The 16,361-nt window shown below is 41.8% G+C and overlaps 1 protein-coding gene and 1 long non-coding RNA gene across 2 annotated transcripts; one reads left to right on the top strand and one right to left on the bottom strand.

Annotated features, from left to right (window-relative positions):
- The first annotated feature begins 4,422 nt into the window (after positions 1-4,422).
- LOC104414612 lies at positions 4,423-9,812 on the top strand. The gene is made up of 4 exons (XM_039313396.1): positions 4,423-4,586; positions 4,976-5,040; positions 8,332-8,725; positions 9,281-9,812. The coding sequence occupies exons 1-4, from the start codon at positions 4,423-4,425 to the stop codon at positions 9,588-9,590; spliced, it is 933 nt and encodes a 310-aa protein (XP_039169330.1). The 3' UTR covers positions 9,591-9,812.
- A 1,548-nt stretch (positions 9,813-11,360) lies between these two features.
- Positions 11,361-12,196, bottom strand: LOC120294148. The gene is made up of 2 exons (XR_005551631.1): positions 12,134-12,196; positions 11,361-11,578 (listed from the first exon to the last, which is right to left on the bottom strand). It is a non-coding gene; the product is annotated as an uncharacterized LOC120294148 (long non-coding RNA).
- Positions 12,197-16,361: the final 4,165 nt, after the last annotated feature.

Raw genomic sequence — 16,361 nt, 5'->3', positions numbered from 1 at the left:
TGAAAACTTTTGGCGAGGGGAGCCCTCGTCGAGGCTCGCTCTCTCCTAGGCTGGGGTGACCTCACTATATCTAGCGGGGCTAGGGGTTGAAGCTTGTTGTCGCTAGATCTAGAGAGGTCATGCCTCACCTAAATAAGGCTAGCCTAGCCATGGCCGATGGCTGGCCATTGCCTCTAGCCGATCACTAGCAAAAGAAAGGAAGAAGAAGCAAGGGAAAAAAAGAAAAAGAAATTATTAAAAATGTCAACGTCAGAGTCAACAATACCACATAGACCGATGAGCATCCACCTCAGCAATATCTAGTCAAAATTAGTTTGAATGACTAAATTGACACTTGATCAATATATTCAGGATTAAATTGGAAATACAAAAAGTTTAGGATTAAATTGACATAAATATAATATGTTTATGACTTTTTTGAAACATTTTCCTCTTGTGATACTATGTCCTAAGGCATGAAATTTTTGCCAATTCATCAAAAACATCGAGTTTTTAAATTGGGGGCATGGGCAAGCACAAAACGACGGTGGATATGTACACATTGCCATTGCCATTTGCGACAATAATATGATGATGAATAATAGGAGAAGAAAATGGAACGTGTTTATTCAAACAAGTTTATCGTTCACGGTTCTCAAAACTATCCCCATAAGTATAAAATGTCAAAATGATAACAAAACCGAGATGAAAAGGACAAGATAAAGTCAGACAAGAAGACATATCTTGCCTTTCCATCGGTCCCTACCTTCTCAAAGGGTTGAGACGGAAACAATTTAATTTTAGATGTAAGTTTTGACTTGCGTGCCTTGTAAGGAAACGTGACAAAAGTCTGAGAATGAGAGTTAGAGTAAAATAGCGTATGACCTAAAAAAAAAAAAAAAAAAATAGTGAACGCATTGCACAAAAATTATAGCACTTATGGTGCCGCTCTCCCTATAAGCATGTGTCACTTTGTTACATGAGAAATTGCTATGCCAGATCTTTTCTCCATTTTTCACTATTTGTAACACTTAAAAAAGTTAACTAATGAAAATTATTTATATTATTACGAACTTATAGTCAAATCTTTGTAAAATTGATTTACAATTTGAGAAATGAGAGACAATGTCAAGATGGTCTTTAAACTTCAGGACAATTCCAAATTTGGTCCTTAAATTTAAATTTTGTTTGATCTAGTCTTCATACTCTTTTGTGTTGGACTAACTTAATCCTCTGATTAAGGACATTGGCATCTGATATACGATTTAGTTTAGCTGTGAGGCCAATATCTATTGGTATATCGCAATCCATGCTAGCAGGAGACTGTTTCTTACGTTTCCCTGAAAAACTTAATTCATTTTGGAAAGTTGATTTCAACCTCTACCATAGTTATCAACCATTCCTATCTCGATACCTTGACTCCAAGACATCCCAATGTTCGAATGTGATTCGGCCTAGTGGCGGGATTCAGGAATCTGCCTTTGAACCGCCTATCTCCCCGATGGTCAGGGTTTTGGTACTTTTTGGTGTTTGATGTTGTACAATTGAGCTTTTGATCTCTCTCTCTCTCTCTTCCTCACAGCAAAGGTCGCCAGCACCTCCATTGTTGACTAATGCACCCTCTCTTTTTTTGTTTTTTTGTTTTTTAAATTTTTTCTCCTTGTACGCTTTTGTATCGAACGAATCCAATTTAAGAGGACTTTCTAAAAGACACGTCTGCTGCGTCCCGTATGGAAAGTACCTGCCTCGTCGACCGCCAAACGAACGGGACGTCCCGTTTCCTGTGGGAGCTGGGGACGCACGTTGCAATGACTTTTTTGAGTTCCTTTTCCCCTAATCTTGGACAATCAATGCCGCATTTATTTTGAACTGGCACCCGTCAACGAATCGGATCGTCCTATTCCCGTAGGACCCATTGCTGAGATCCAAGAGGAGGATAGGGGCTTAGTGGACGGAAATTCTCTCGGGAAGAACGTTCATGCTGCGGCGCCGATTCCATTATAATTGCTTTGCTTACCGACCATATCCTTCAATGGCAGATTAGTTACGCCTATGATCGAAATAGAAATTTGGACTCCTCGTTCTTACTGTCGATCTTGTTGTCGAGACAATTGAAGATACATTTCCTTGTTTCAAAGTAGTTTATCTTTGCCTTAAAATCATTGGGCTATACAATCTCAAGCCTTACGGAAGATTGCTACTTTGGGCAAAAACAGATGGTACATTCCTCTAATGCTGTAGGCCCAGAAGTTTAAAACTTTGCACAAAAGGGCAAAGCTATGGAACGTCCGTTTGGAAACAAAGGAAAAATCAAATAATCAGAAAGGGGAGTCGAATTGCTGGAGACCCGACAACATACGAGGAAACTGGTCAACAAGTCTTTGCTCGAAATCTCTGATTTCAACTTGTCGGATTCTTTCTTTCATCTTTTATGGGTTTTCTACTCCAATGTGAGACTATTACTCACGATGCCATCAAATTAATGTTTACAGAAACGGTATTAGATACACAATATGTCCGGTAGCCAGTCAGATTAACCTCTTAAGACGTATTTCATCATTAATCAGATTAAGTTTATGTACTATCATTATGGAATATGCTTCCCCCTTTTTTTGTGCGAGTTTTATACGCTCGGTCCTATGGCACCGCCAACTGGTCGAGTCACAGAGTTGTTTTTCGTTGATGATTCTTCTCAGTCTACAATGTTGATTTTCATAAGATTTTCGATAATCGCATGTGCTTTGAATGAACAAGTTGCTGAGTCTCGAAGAAGTTGCTCCAAACATGGACTTGAAGATTTGTTTCATCTCTAGAAAAATCTGTTGGTAATCGGGATTGATAGCTACCATCCCACTGAACATAGCATAGATAACCCATTTGATGTAAGAATTCAGATGATTGAGTTCATTGCTATTCTACTAGCGAGACATTCTAGTCGGAGAAATGCAAGATCAATGAATTGTTCCGATTGCAGTGTTGTTCGTGAATTTTGGTGGTCATCATTTTTGCTAAGTTTCTTGCACATGTTTCGACTAGACTTGGAAAGTAATCGACAGCAACTTATTGCTTGGATCGATGAAGCTGGTAGCTGCTTTTTTTGCCAGAAACTTTTTCCAACGAGTGCTGTCGACATGAATGCTTTGATCTGCTGGAGCTTATGCACGAGGAATGCCGCAGGCCTTGCGAATCCTAGCTGCACCTCGTGGTTGATATGAGTGGCATAGATCAATTTAAGCTAAAGGACTGTGAGTTGACCACTCCCGACGAACAGATCTAGAAACCTGTCACCGAACTCATGGTTATGGAAGTTTGAATATAGCTGCGACAGGAAACACTGAGTGAAATCAGTCGAAACTGTTGGTGAGAACAAGCACATGGAGGTAGAAGTGGCCTCCAGGATAAAACTTGATGATGGGGAAATTGGATTTTGAAACAGTGGGGAAGATGATGTTCCTCGCAGGCATAAGCCCTACTGGTGTGGACATTCTTCATATGCACTGCTGCTCAGGTGAACTAATGCGAGATCGATCAGAGCTTTTCCAAAAGCAAATTGAAACCATATCTCTAGGTTGTTTTCCTATTTTAGAGATAATTAGCATATTCCTGTTGATTCTGCATATCATTTTCCAGAAGCAAATTGAAATCATTTCCCTTTGATCACTCTTCATTTGATTACAATGTCACAAGTCTAGAGAAGCATTACAAAAGACATACAGAACAAGATACGTCTAAATATACTCTGCATTCGATTACAATGTCACAAGTCTCAGTACAAATTACATACATACACACAAATACAGCAGGATTTTAGGTGCTTCAGACATCAAACTGAACTTCTGAAAATAGCGTGTCATCGAACGGCTGAATAAGCTGTAGAAACCGGTCAGAGCCTCGTGCGAGCCAACCCGATGATGCCAAAACAAACACTGCTAAGCATAGATTGATGACCAGCCACGTTACCAGAGAAAGGTTCATCCAGAGAAGCAGCTCAAAGCCAAGAGTCCCGAAACCAATGTACAAGCACCAGTACACCCGATTTGGGCTCTCGAGTACGGTCACCTCGATCAATGATATTAGATAAATGACTTCACAGATGATGTACAGCGAACCGAAATGCGTGATTATCAGCAGCTTCAGTAACCCGAAGGCAACGTGGAACTTTCTGGCAGAGTCCAGCCACCCCTGTCGCGGCTGGTGCTGGTGCTGTGGCTGCTGGTCATCGTCTCTGCACGGGGACAGAAAGAAATCGATCAAACCGAAAAAGAACAATCAAGATCGGACCACTTGCTCGACCCACAGTCCCAACCATCACAGCAGTTTTAGAAACGACGTATCCACGAGCGAATTAGCATACCTTTCGATTCCGACTTGAATTGTTACGCCTGTATGATCCGCCATCTTCCCCCAGCTCTGGCGTTGCCACTTTCTGCTTGAACTCTGCAGATGTTCGAGCTCTGCTTTGCGGAGCTCAATGAACTTGTCTCTTTGAGTTGCGTAAGAGAGGAAGATGACGGAGCCGATTCAATTCTTGGTTCCAATTTGATGGAACCGATGAGTAACAGTGTGATTCTTGATTCTAGGCGTGAAACCGCTTACCCGCTCATCCGGTATATATATTCAAAAAAATAAATTCCATCGCAATTATTTATTTATTTTGTGGTATTTTGATCAAATATATATGTGTGTATATGTATATTTGACACACACACACACTTGTAGTTATTAAATATTATTGACTATTTTTGTCTATCGTAATAAGATTAATCCCTTACACTTTTTTTTTCCATTCTAATAATCCATTTACTTACTTTCTCAATCAAAACAAAATAAACAAACGAATATGAAGTAGATGATTGATTGGAGATGTCGGTAAATGTTGTGGTGCTTTGTCGTCACAATATGAAATTAAGAGCTAATATAAGGCTGAACAAGTTTTGGTGTTCTAAAATAGAAAATAGGTTTAGCTTGATATTAATTGATTAATGCAATTTTATAGGGATTGGGGGATAAGTTCTATGGACTCGCCCAGGAACCGAATCGGACCAATGATTCGGTTCCCAGGTGGATCCATGGGTCCAATGGATGTTGGCTTTCGGTTCTAATTTTTCAAAATCGATCTTTAATAGACGATTCCTAATTTCAAGGTAGGAACCGCTCATCCGAACCATGCTTACCCTTAGCTAGTAGGATCATCAATTACCTTGGCCTAACTAAACTTAGTGGCAAGCCAGGGCCCTCTATAAAATAATTGTCAAAAACTGATGCACGTCGCAATAGAAATTCAATATCTTCGTTCAGAAGATTGCAAAGATAGAGCCCCAATCGAGGCTTTTAAGCAAATTGGATCGGACTCGCTTTCGATAAAAAAAAAAAAAAAAAAAAACCTTAAGCGAGCTTCATACCACGTAATTCTTCCACGTGGGTCGTCCCCCGATCCTTTTCACACATGCACCTAAATAAGCGATTTAATATAACTATTTTTTATTGGACTGCGAAATGAATCCGCGATATCTCAGTGGCCCGTTTTTAAACCATTCTAATGCGCCCCTTCTGAATGATCCGGACGTTCGGTACTTTGACAATTTATTTATTTAGTTCTTTCTTGCTTTCTTAACTTGGAGAGTCAAAAACTTTGTAAAAAACGTGTGTGGTGGCACGAACGACTGCCACCGTGGAAAGGAGATTCCATACGTCCCCAAGTTTTCAAGTTGTATCGACAATTTGAGATTTTCGGCCACTTAAAATTGATAATTGAAATAAGGAAGTTAGTTACTTAATATGTGATAATCGATTATTGAAAAAAAGAATTGTGATAATTAGTTTTTAATGGGAAAATTATCTAGAAAGTCATAAACTTATCATACTTTTATCAATTTAGTCATAAAATTTTCAATTTTGTTAATTGAATTTTAAATATTTTCACATTTTACCAATTGAGTTTATTCAACCAATTTTAACTAGAAATTGCTAACATGGATGTTAGCTATTTTACATGGCATGGCTAACATTGACGTAGATAATTTTTAATTATATTTTATTATTTTTGAATATTTTTAACAATATATTTTCTTTGCTTATTTTCTTTGCTTTTTTGTTCTTCTTCGTGCCAACAAGGTTCACGGGTGACCTTCGCAGTGGCCACTAGTGCCCTCACTTGGAGCCAACGAGTTTGCAAAGGCCCTCACTTGTAGCCCTGCCAATAAAGGACAAGGCATTTGTGTTCGGCGAGGGTTGCCGATGACCCTTGCTGACACAAAAAAGAATAGTTAAAAAAAGAAACAGCATAATAAAAATAAAATTTCAAAAAAAAATTATTAAAAATTATTTACGTCGGTGCCATCCATGCCACTTAGGACGGCCAATATGCACGTCAGCGATTTTAAGACTCAATTGTTAATTGAATCAATATGATAAGTTTTATGATTGAATTACATTTTTGGAAATTTTTAAAATTTAATTGCACTTTCATTAAAAATTTTAGGATTTTTAGTGCACTAATTCTTTTTTAAAATTCTCCAAAGAAGGAGTTTAACATGTTGAGTCCTTGTATTCTTTGGCATCGAACTAATCTAATCCTCCTCATTAAATCGGGATGTTGGCATTAGATACGCAATCTAGTTTAGCTGTGTGTGCTAATACTTGCTGGCACACATTTCTCCATCAGAAGCCACGCCAAAGAGACTGCTTTTCTCATTTCCCTCGAAAAATGAAAATCATTTTGGAAAAAAACTAAAATCTCTCGTCTGGATTTATTTATTCATTTGACTGATGAACTTGGGATTGTTAGAAAGAAAGTCTCTAAGACACGTCTGCCGGGTCATACGTTCAGAGAAGCTGTCTAATCGACCGTGAATTGAACGGGACGTCCCGTTTCTTGGTTGCGCAATAACTTTTTGATTTCTTTTTCTTGACCCCACGCGTCTTCGTCCCTCATTTAAATTCTGTTTTTGCTTTCTTAAGCTCCTCAAAAATCGATTTGGTGCAGAATACCCTTTTCCATCGAAAGGGACAAAGGACTTCGAGGGAGATAATGTCAATCGAGAAGGAATACAAGCATTGTGGAGAGCGTTGGAAACGTACAGATGTTGATTGGAGCGCTAATTACTGCCTAGTTGTCATCAAAGTGAGGTTTATGCCTGAATTGAATAAGCACAAAGATGGGATCTTTGATCAAAAGGAACTCCTCTTTTTCATTCTCTTAGTTTTTTTTTTTTTTTGGCCAGGCCGTCAATTTGTGTTAGATTCGTTTATAATTCGTACGAATTTCTGGGGTTAAAACACAAACTTTCATTTACCACAATAAACCACCCCCCAAAAAAAAAAAAAAAAAAACAAAGGTGTTAACTCACATTAATGAATGTTCCAAAACTTTGCAAAATAAGAGAGTTTAATGAATATAAACAGATTTTTGTTTTTGGAAGAGATTTAATATCTGAAAAGTTTCATGGATTTCTGTCATCTATCAATCATTTGATAACCAGATGATATGTCTGCGTATTAACTTCTTTTAAAATTGGGGCGTTTAACAATCATTTGACTTACTTTTATCCCACTGTCCGCTAGCGCCGTAGGACAAGGCGTTTAAAACTTGCACAGAAGGTCGAGATATGGAACGTCCTTTTGTAACATATAGAAATTACGTAATTAGAAGGCGAGTCAAAGAACATGCGTCGTAACTAGTCAAATCAACTTCTTCAGGTGCAGATTTACCAATTAGCGAGAGTAAATCGATAAGAATTTCATGTAGATGGAGCAAATATACAAAAAAATTGCAAGTTTTATGTGTGGATGGAGAACTACTATAGTTTGACCACACTTTTACATATCCTACAAGCACAATACAGAGGGAAAAGCTTACAAACGTTTTACATATCGTACAAAAATCTTATTGTGCAAAAGACAATGTAGACAAGGGGTGTTGAATTCCATATCTCGAACGACTAGGCATTGTCCTCCCCGACTATGCTTTCGTCACCACCAACCAGTTGATTTGCAGGGTTGTTAGTCATCGGTAGGGGTGTCAAAAAGACCCCGACCCGACCCGACCCGAACCGACCCGAACCACGACCCGAACACAAAACATGTATTAACGTGTTTCGTGTTCGGGTCGTGTTCGGGTAACAAATATAAAACAAGCAAATAAAATGTGTTTCGTGTTCGGGTCGTGTTCGAACATTGTTCGACCCGAAACCCGAAACAAGTTCAAAACCCAAAAACACAAACGCTTTAGGCTTTAGACTTTAGCCCCAAAAACAAGAACAGTCGAACACAACTCAAGCACTGAAGGCTGAACTTGAAGCACATACCTCGTCGGCTCCGCCTTCTTCTCCGACGAGTGCGCCTTCTCGTGAGTCCGCCGCCGCCCTCCGATCGACGCGCCTCCGCCTCTCCGTCGTCGTCGCCACCCCTCGTCTCAACGCCGGAACCCTAGCCGCCGCCGAATCAGTCGATCGTCGTCGTCCGTCGCCGAAAACCCCTCCCCTTCCCCTTCCCAAATCCCTTCCGGGTCTTCTCCGAACACGCGCCTCCTCTCGTTCGCGCCGACCCGCAACGCCCGGCAGAGGTGCTCCCTCCAGGCAGCCGCGTACCCGAGGCCCCAGGAGATTCAGTGGAGGAAGGAGCTCACTAACTCCGTCCGGCTCATCGGGATAGTCTCGACGCTCGTCGAGGCCAGGGACTTGCCCTCCGGGAAGGTCGTCGCCTGGACCCGCCTCGCCGTCCGGAAGTCCCTCACCGACACGACGTGGTAAATGCGTTTTTTGCCCCCCTCCTTTTTTCTCTTGTGGCAAAGGATGGGTGTTTTGGGCACATTGTTGTTCGTTTAAATTGGAATGTGGCTTTCGTTTTCTGCGGATAATGTGGTGGGTTTTAAGTGGAAATTGGCTTCTTGACTTGTATTCCTGTGGGAGACTTCGGTTGGACCAACGGTGTCGGTGATGCTGCTTGGGTCTCTGTTTATCTTGAGTGATTGAATTTTCTTCGGGTTCATTGGTTTTGGTATTAGAATCGGTCCATTCTCAGTAAGTTTCGCTCGCTGACGGTCCATTCTTTCCTTTTCATCATTCCATTTTCTGCGCATCCATTCTTATATCAATAGCTCGTGTTCTGTTGTTGCTGGGTCTTCTTGAATCTCTATTCTTTTTGTGATTCTTCTCGAGCTTTTGGGTCCTGGTCAGATGCTGTTTCTTTTGGGGTTCTGGAGCTGAGCGATCTGGTTACGTGATCGCAAAGTTTGGATTTTTTTTTTTATCTCATTTGGTTTGTTGTTTTAATTGTTGTTGCTTCCTTGCGTCTCTTTCAGGCTTTGCCGAATCAGCAGATGTTCAATCACCCGGGCTTCAAGCTTGTCATTGTTGGCGATAAGGGCATGGGTAATTGTCACTGGCGTGCTCTGTTTTACCAATTTTGATTCAATCGCTCGTTACTTTGTATACAGAACAGGTGCATATGCTAGATGCAAGAAAACTGAAATTTGCCGGAATTATTGCAAGTTGAAAAATGTCTGTCAAGTCTGCCTTTGGACCGGGATTCTTCTCACCGTCACCATCATTTATCAGTACTTTGAGACCTTTGAGAAAGAAAAGGCAATTGAACAATGTGGATTAGCATGAAGCAGCTTCATCACTGCAGTATTAGGTTGGTATGTTTCTTTGGAGTATCTAGAGTGGAGCACGAGTAGTGGCTCGCTTGTCCTGTGTAGCTGGTCTTTCATGAACTTAAGTTGAATTCTGCAATTCAGCACTTCATTAATGTGGCCAGTTGGGTAGGTGTTACTGGAATGATCCTTACTATCGCAAAATGTAATTGTCTCTTCATAAATCATGAGAATCGAAAAGGAAATTTGCAGTGGTCTTATGGGTGAGTTTGATAAAAAACTCAGTTTTATTTTGGATATGGAACCTGCCCAACAGGTTGAAGTGCCAAAGCTTTAGGTTTCTTGGGATTTTTCTTCGCTGCTCTGTTTTTCTACTTGGTGCTCTGCTATTGAGTTTTTATCAGTTAAAAAGACTTAGATTGATCACTCGCAAGAATGGATGTTAAAATCAGGTTCTTGTAATAAACTGTTTGCATAAGAATGGGATCAGGATGGGATGATTGCTGCAGAGTTTTAACCCAAACCCCAAAGAAAAGAAAGGTAAAAAAAAAAAAAAAAAAGGCAAGAAACCCAATAACCCGACCCGACCCGACCCGAACCGACCCGAAACACATTAGACCATTTAATGTGTTTCGGGTCGGTTCGGCCGGGTCACAATATGTGACCGATTGTGTTTCAGGTCGGGTCGGGTAACAACAAAACCCGACCCGACCCGACCCATTGACACCCCTAGTTGGAATAGTAATTGACTCAATCGTGCTGAATTCTTACATCAAGTGGGTCATCTATGGTTTCTTCATTGCTTCGGTAGCTATAAACCCCAATTACCAACAGACTTTTTGGGAGATGAAACAAATCTTGAGGTCCATATGCGAAGCAACTTCTTCGAGACTTGGCGAATCGTTCAATCAAGTACAAGTGGCTATCCAAAATCGTTTGAAAATTATTGTTCGGGGAGAAGAATCACCGATGACTAGGGGTGTCAATGGGTCGGGTCGGGTCGGGTTTTGTTGTTACCCGACCCGACCCGAAACACAATCGGTCACATCTTGTGACCCGGCCAACAGCCGACCCGAAACACATTAAATGGTCTAATGTGTTTCGGGTCGGTTCGGTCGGGTGGGTCGGGTTATTGGGTTTCTTGCCTTTTTTTTTTTTTTTTTTTTTACCTTTCTTTTCTTTGGGGTTTGGGTTAAAACTCTGCAGCAATCATCCCATCCTGATCCCATTCTTATGCAAACAGTTTATTACAAGAACCTGATTTTAACATCCATTCTTGCGAGTGATCAATCTAAGTCTTTTTAACTGATAAAAACTCAATAGCAGAGCACCAAGTAGAAGAACAGAGCAGCGAAGAAAAAATCCCAAGAAACCTAAAGCTTTGGCACTTCAACCTGTTGGGCAGGTTCCATATCCAAAATAAAACTGAGTTTTTTATCAAACTCACCCATAAGACCACTGCAAATTTCCTTTTCGATTCTCATGATTTATGAAGAGACAATTACATTTTGCGATAGTAAGGATCATTCCAGTAACACCTACCCAACTGGCCACATTAATGAAGTGCTGAATTGCAGAATTCAACTTAAGTTCATGAAAGACCAGCTACACAGGACAAGCGAGCCACTACTCGTGCTCCACTCTAGATACTCCAAAGAAACATACCAACCTAATACTGCAGTGATGAAGCTGCTTCATGCTAATCCACATTGTTCAATTGCCTTTTCTTTCTCAAAGGTCTCAAAGTACTGATAAATGATGGTGACGGTGAGAAGAATCCCGGTCCAAAGGCAGACTTGACAGACATTTTTCAACTTGCAATAATTCCGGCAAATTTCAGTTTTCTTGCATCTAGCATATGCACCTGTTCTGTATACAAAGTAACGAGCGATTGAATCAAAATTGGTAAAACAGAGCACGCCAGTGACAATTACCCATGCCCTTATCGCCAACAATGACAAGCTTGAAGCCCGGGTGATTGAACATCTGCTGATTCGGCAAAGCCTGAAAGAGACGCAAGGGAAGCAACAACAATTAAAACAACAAACCAAATGAGATAAAAAAAAAATCCAAACTTTGCGATCACGTAACCAGATCGCTCAGCTCCAGAACCCCAAAAGAAACAGCATCTGACCAGGACCCAAAAGCTTGAGAAGAATCACAAAAAGAATAGAGATTCAAGAAGACCCAGCAACAACAGAACACGAGCTATTGATATAAGAATGGATGCGCAGAAAATGGAATGATGAAAAGGAAAGAATGGACCGTCAGCGAGCGAAACTTACTGAGAATGGACCGATTCTAATACCAAAACCAATGAACCCGAAGAAAATTCAATCACTCAAGATAAACAGAGACCCAAGCAGCATCACCGACACCGTTGGTCCAACCGAAGTCTCCCACAGGAATACAAGTCAAGAAGCCAATTTCCACTTAAAACCCACCACATTATCCGCAGAAAACGAAAGCCACATTCCAATTTAAACGAACAACAATGTGCCCAAACACCCATCCTTTGCCACAAGAGAAAAAAAAAGGAGGGGGCAAAAACGCATTTACCACGTCGTGTCGGTGAGGGACTTCCGGACGGCGAGGCGGGTCCAGGCGACGACCTTCCCGGAGGGCAGTCCCTGGCCTCGACGAGCGTCGAGACTATCCCGATGAGCCGGACGGAGTTAGTGAGCTCCTTCCTCCACTGAATCTCCTGGGGCCTCAGGTACGCGGCTGCCTGAGGAGCACCTCTGCCGGGCGTTGCGGGTCGGCGCGAACGAGAGGAGGCGCGTGTTCGGAGAAGACCCGGAAGGGATTTGGGAAGGGAAGGGGAGGGGTTTTCGGCGACGGACGACGACGATCGACTGATTCGGCGGCGGCTAGGGTTCCGGCGTTGAGACGAGGGGTGGCGACGACGACGGAGAGGCGGAGGCGCGTCGATCGGAGGGCGGCAGCGAACTCCACGAGAAGGCGCACTCGTCGGAGAAGAAGGCGGAGCCGACGAGGTATGTGCTTCAAGTTCAGTCTTCAGTGCTTGAGTTGTGTTCGAATGTTCTTGTTTTTGGGGCTAAAGTCTAAAGCCTAAAGCGTTTGTGTTTTTGGGTTTTGAACTTGTTTCGGGTTTCGGGTCGAACAATGTTCGAACACGACCCGAACACGAAACACATTTTATTTGCTTGTTTTATATTTGTTCTGAACACGACCCGAACACGAAACACGTTAATACATGTTTTGTGTTCGGGTCGTGTTCGGGTCGGTTCGGGTCGGGTCGGGTCGGGTCTTTTTGACACCCCTAATTCCAACAACAAGACATCCTAGTATGAGAAATGCCAAACTGATAAATGTCATTCCACGATAGCTTTGTGTTGTTCGCGAACTGATGCTGAAGATTGCAATGAGAGCTACAGAAAAGGCGATGAAAGTCGCTTGCTTGTTCATAAGGAAATCCTTAGCCCCGAAAACAGCAAATAACCATAAAAGTGAGGACATCAAGAAATCTTTCGATTTTTCAATGACGGCATCTTCTTGCAATTCCAGTCTACCAAAAAGAACAATGAAATCTGAATTGATTAATATAGCCTAAAATTACAAGCTAGATCTTAGTATTAATGACATGCAAAGTCCATAAAATTAGTTCCAACGGGTAAATCTGCTAAAGTCATAAATGACTCTTGATCTTATGGATGGATTTGCAGAAGTTGTGCAAATGAAAAGTTCCAGTAAACATGGAAAGCCATGATCACTGAATGCTTCCGATCCAGAGGAGGAACAGGTAACAAGGAACGGGGAAACATGCAAAAACTGACCTCCGAGCTTCAGCTGAAGTAACGTTGATGTCAGACATCGATCTTCGCTTGCTTTCGGACAAAGAGAGCTGATTTTTTTTCACCGTGGCTCGAGAGGCGAAGAGCTTGCAGGGAATGCAAATCGAGATAGGCTTCATATCTATCCAACATGGTGTTCTTATAAGCCCTTTTTCATTTGATTTATTTATCATTTTTATTTTTTGTTGTTGACTTCAGGACCAGGTAGGCTAGCTCGAGACTAAGTTCATACGGCGGATGGCTTAAGAAGCTTCTCGTTGCGCGTTCAAGCTTGAACACAACATTTCATTCGTCCACTCGATGCTTTGAAACTGAGGGACGTTTGAAACGTTCTTTTTTTTTTTTTTTTTTTTGTTGATAATAGATAATGCATTCGATCAACGAAATAAACCAGTCTTACAAGGCAACGATGGAGAAAATTCCGAACATAAAATTTCCGAAAGGGGTAAAGGAGTGTTAGCCAACCAATTTAGAGGAAGTTTTTTGGCCCGATGTGTCCTGGCCAACCAATCCGCAGCTCGATTTGCTTCTCGGGGGCAATAGACCACTGTTACATTTTTGCACCTTGTTAGCTCTTCTTTGCAGGTTTGCACTATTTCTATTAAATTCCAAGGAGGCTCGGCCCGGCCCATTACCTTGTCCACGACAGGTAAACAGTCACTTTCAAATATCCACATAAGTGTTTGACTTTTGTCTCCTCCCACGTGTTGCAGATGAAGACCTTTTAAGAAGCGGATTCCGTGCAACAGGGATTCAGCTTCGGCTTGCTGCGAGGAGGAAACCCTAGCCTCCGTGACAAAGCCTTCAAGAACCTGTCCAAAGGAGTTTCGCACGATTCCAGCGATGGAGCAGATGAATTCGCCGGAAATCCAGGCCGCATCGACGTTTATCTTCATCTCGGTTGGTGCTGGCAGGTTCCATCGAACAGGTAAGCTTCGATTTGGGTGTTTTAAACTCTGTTTCGTCTTCCATCTGCTGAAGGTGAGATGCTGTTCGTGTGCTAGATCCAACAGATCCGCTGGTTTCGGATGCTTTTCTCTGAAGATCCAGTTGTTCCGAGCCTTCCAGATGTTCCATAGAACCACTCCTGTTAGATCTCGTGCGGGTGAGGCTCGGTTGACGTCGAAGACCCCCATCAACCATTGATCACAGCGTTTGATTTGGCTTTTGGTGCTGATGCCCTTTAGTCGTGGATCCTTCCATATTTTTTTGGTCCATTTGCACAATAGAAAGGTATGTTCTGTGGTTTCTATTTCGGAATTGCAAATCAGGCATAACAGGTCGGGTGCTGGTTTCTATTTCGGAATTGCAAATCAGGCATAACAGGTCGGGTGCTATTTTCCTTTTGTATAGGTTTTCTCGCGTGGGAAGGGCATTTTGGCAGAGGCTCCAGATGAAGGTCCGAATTTTTGGGGGTACGGTAAGACTCCATATTTTAGTCCATAGATTTCGTGGAGGTTTGAAGGAACATGATGCCTTGTTTTGAGTTGTGCTGGGGAGTTTTGGATAGACTCTGTTATATCCACTCTTCACAGTGTACTTCCCTGCGCTATTTTCTGTCCACACTAAGCTATCCTGCTTCGGGTTCTGATTCAGGGGGATCGCTAAGATCGCATTAGCAATGTTTTCATCAAAAAGATGGTGTATTTTCTGTTCCTCCCAAACATTAGCGTCTGCATTGATCAACTCTGACACGTAGATAGGTTCTTGGTAGTTTGCTGGTCCTCCAATAACGCCTTGCTCTAACCATTTATCTTCCTTGATTTTAATGGTTTTTCCATCCCCCACTGACCATTTAGTATCTGTTGCTATTATATCTCTTCCAAGTAACAGGCTCTGCCAGCCCCAGGATGGGCGTTGTCCCTTGCGTGCTCTCCAGATATCTCCATTTGGGAAATAGATTCCTTTTAGGACTCTGCTCCACAGAGCTGATGGAGAAGTGGCTAATCTCCAGGCTTGCTTACCGAGCATTGCGCGGTTGAAGGTTATCAAATCCTTAAATCCCATTCCTCCGTCATCCTTTCGAGTTTTTAATACTTCCCAATTTTTCCAATGTGTCCCACGCTGAGAGTCTCCTTTTTGCCACCAAAATGATGCAATTCTCCTTTCTATTGCGCGACAAATAGACATTGGCAGCTTAAATATGGACATGGCATAAGTTGGAATAGCCTGCACAACGCTTTTAATCAGGATCTCCTTCCCAGCTTTGGTGAGTAATTTTTCTTTCCAGCCTTCTAGCTTTGCATTTACTCGTGCCAAGATCCATGCAAACATTTCTTTCTTTGAATGACCCCATTCCGTTGGGATTCCCAGGTACTTGCCTGTTTTCTCAAATATAGGGACTCTAAGCTCATTGGCCAGAGTTCTTCTTAGAGATAATGGGCTATTACTACTGAAAAAACCCCCGATTTGTTTAAATTAACAGCTTGCCCCGAAGCATAGCAGTACTGATTGAGGATATGTGCCAGATTTTGACATTCGCTAATAGTGCCATCCAGAAAAAAGATAACATCATCAGCGAAAAGTAAATGAGATAGCGTTGGGCAAAACCTGTTTAATTGTATCCCTTTAATGTTGGCCTCTGCAATTGCTTTGTTCATCAACCAAGTTAATACATTTGAGATTAGAATGAATATGTATGGCGATAGAGGGTCTCCTTGCCTTAGTCCTCTCGAGGGGGAGAAAAATTGAGTTGGTTCTCCATTGATCTTGACACTGAATGACACCGTTGAAATACATTGCATGATTAGGGACACCCATTTTGCACAAAAGCCCATTTTCAGCATACAGTCCTGTAAGAAATCCCATTCGATTCTGTCATATGCCTTCTGCATGTCTAGTTTTAATATTGCCTGAAATTTCTTCTTTCTCTTGGTGATGCACAACTGATGTAAGACTTCCTGCACTATAAATATGTTATCCTGTATTTGTCTGCCTTGCACAAAGGCACTCTGCTCTGGTTCAATAATGGT

This window comes from Eucalyptus grandis, chromosome 5 (genome assembly GCF_016545825.1).
Source record: "Eucalyptus grandis isolate ANBG69807.140 chromosome 5, ASM1654582v1, whole genome shotgun sequence".
NCBI classification, from domain to species: domain Eukaryota; kingdom Viridiplantae; phylum Streptophyta; class Magnoliopsida; order Myrtales; family Myrtaceae; genus Eucalyptus; species Eucalyptus grandis.
Note: the sequence above shows the minus strand (reverse complement) of the source record. Positions and strands in the feature narration are given on the sequence as shown.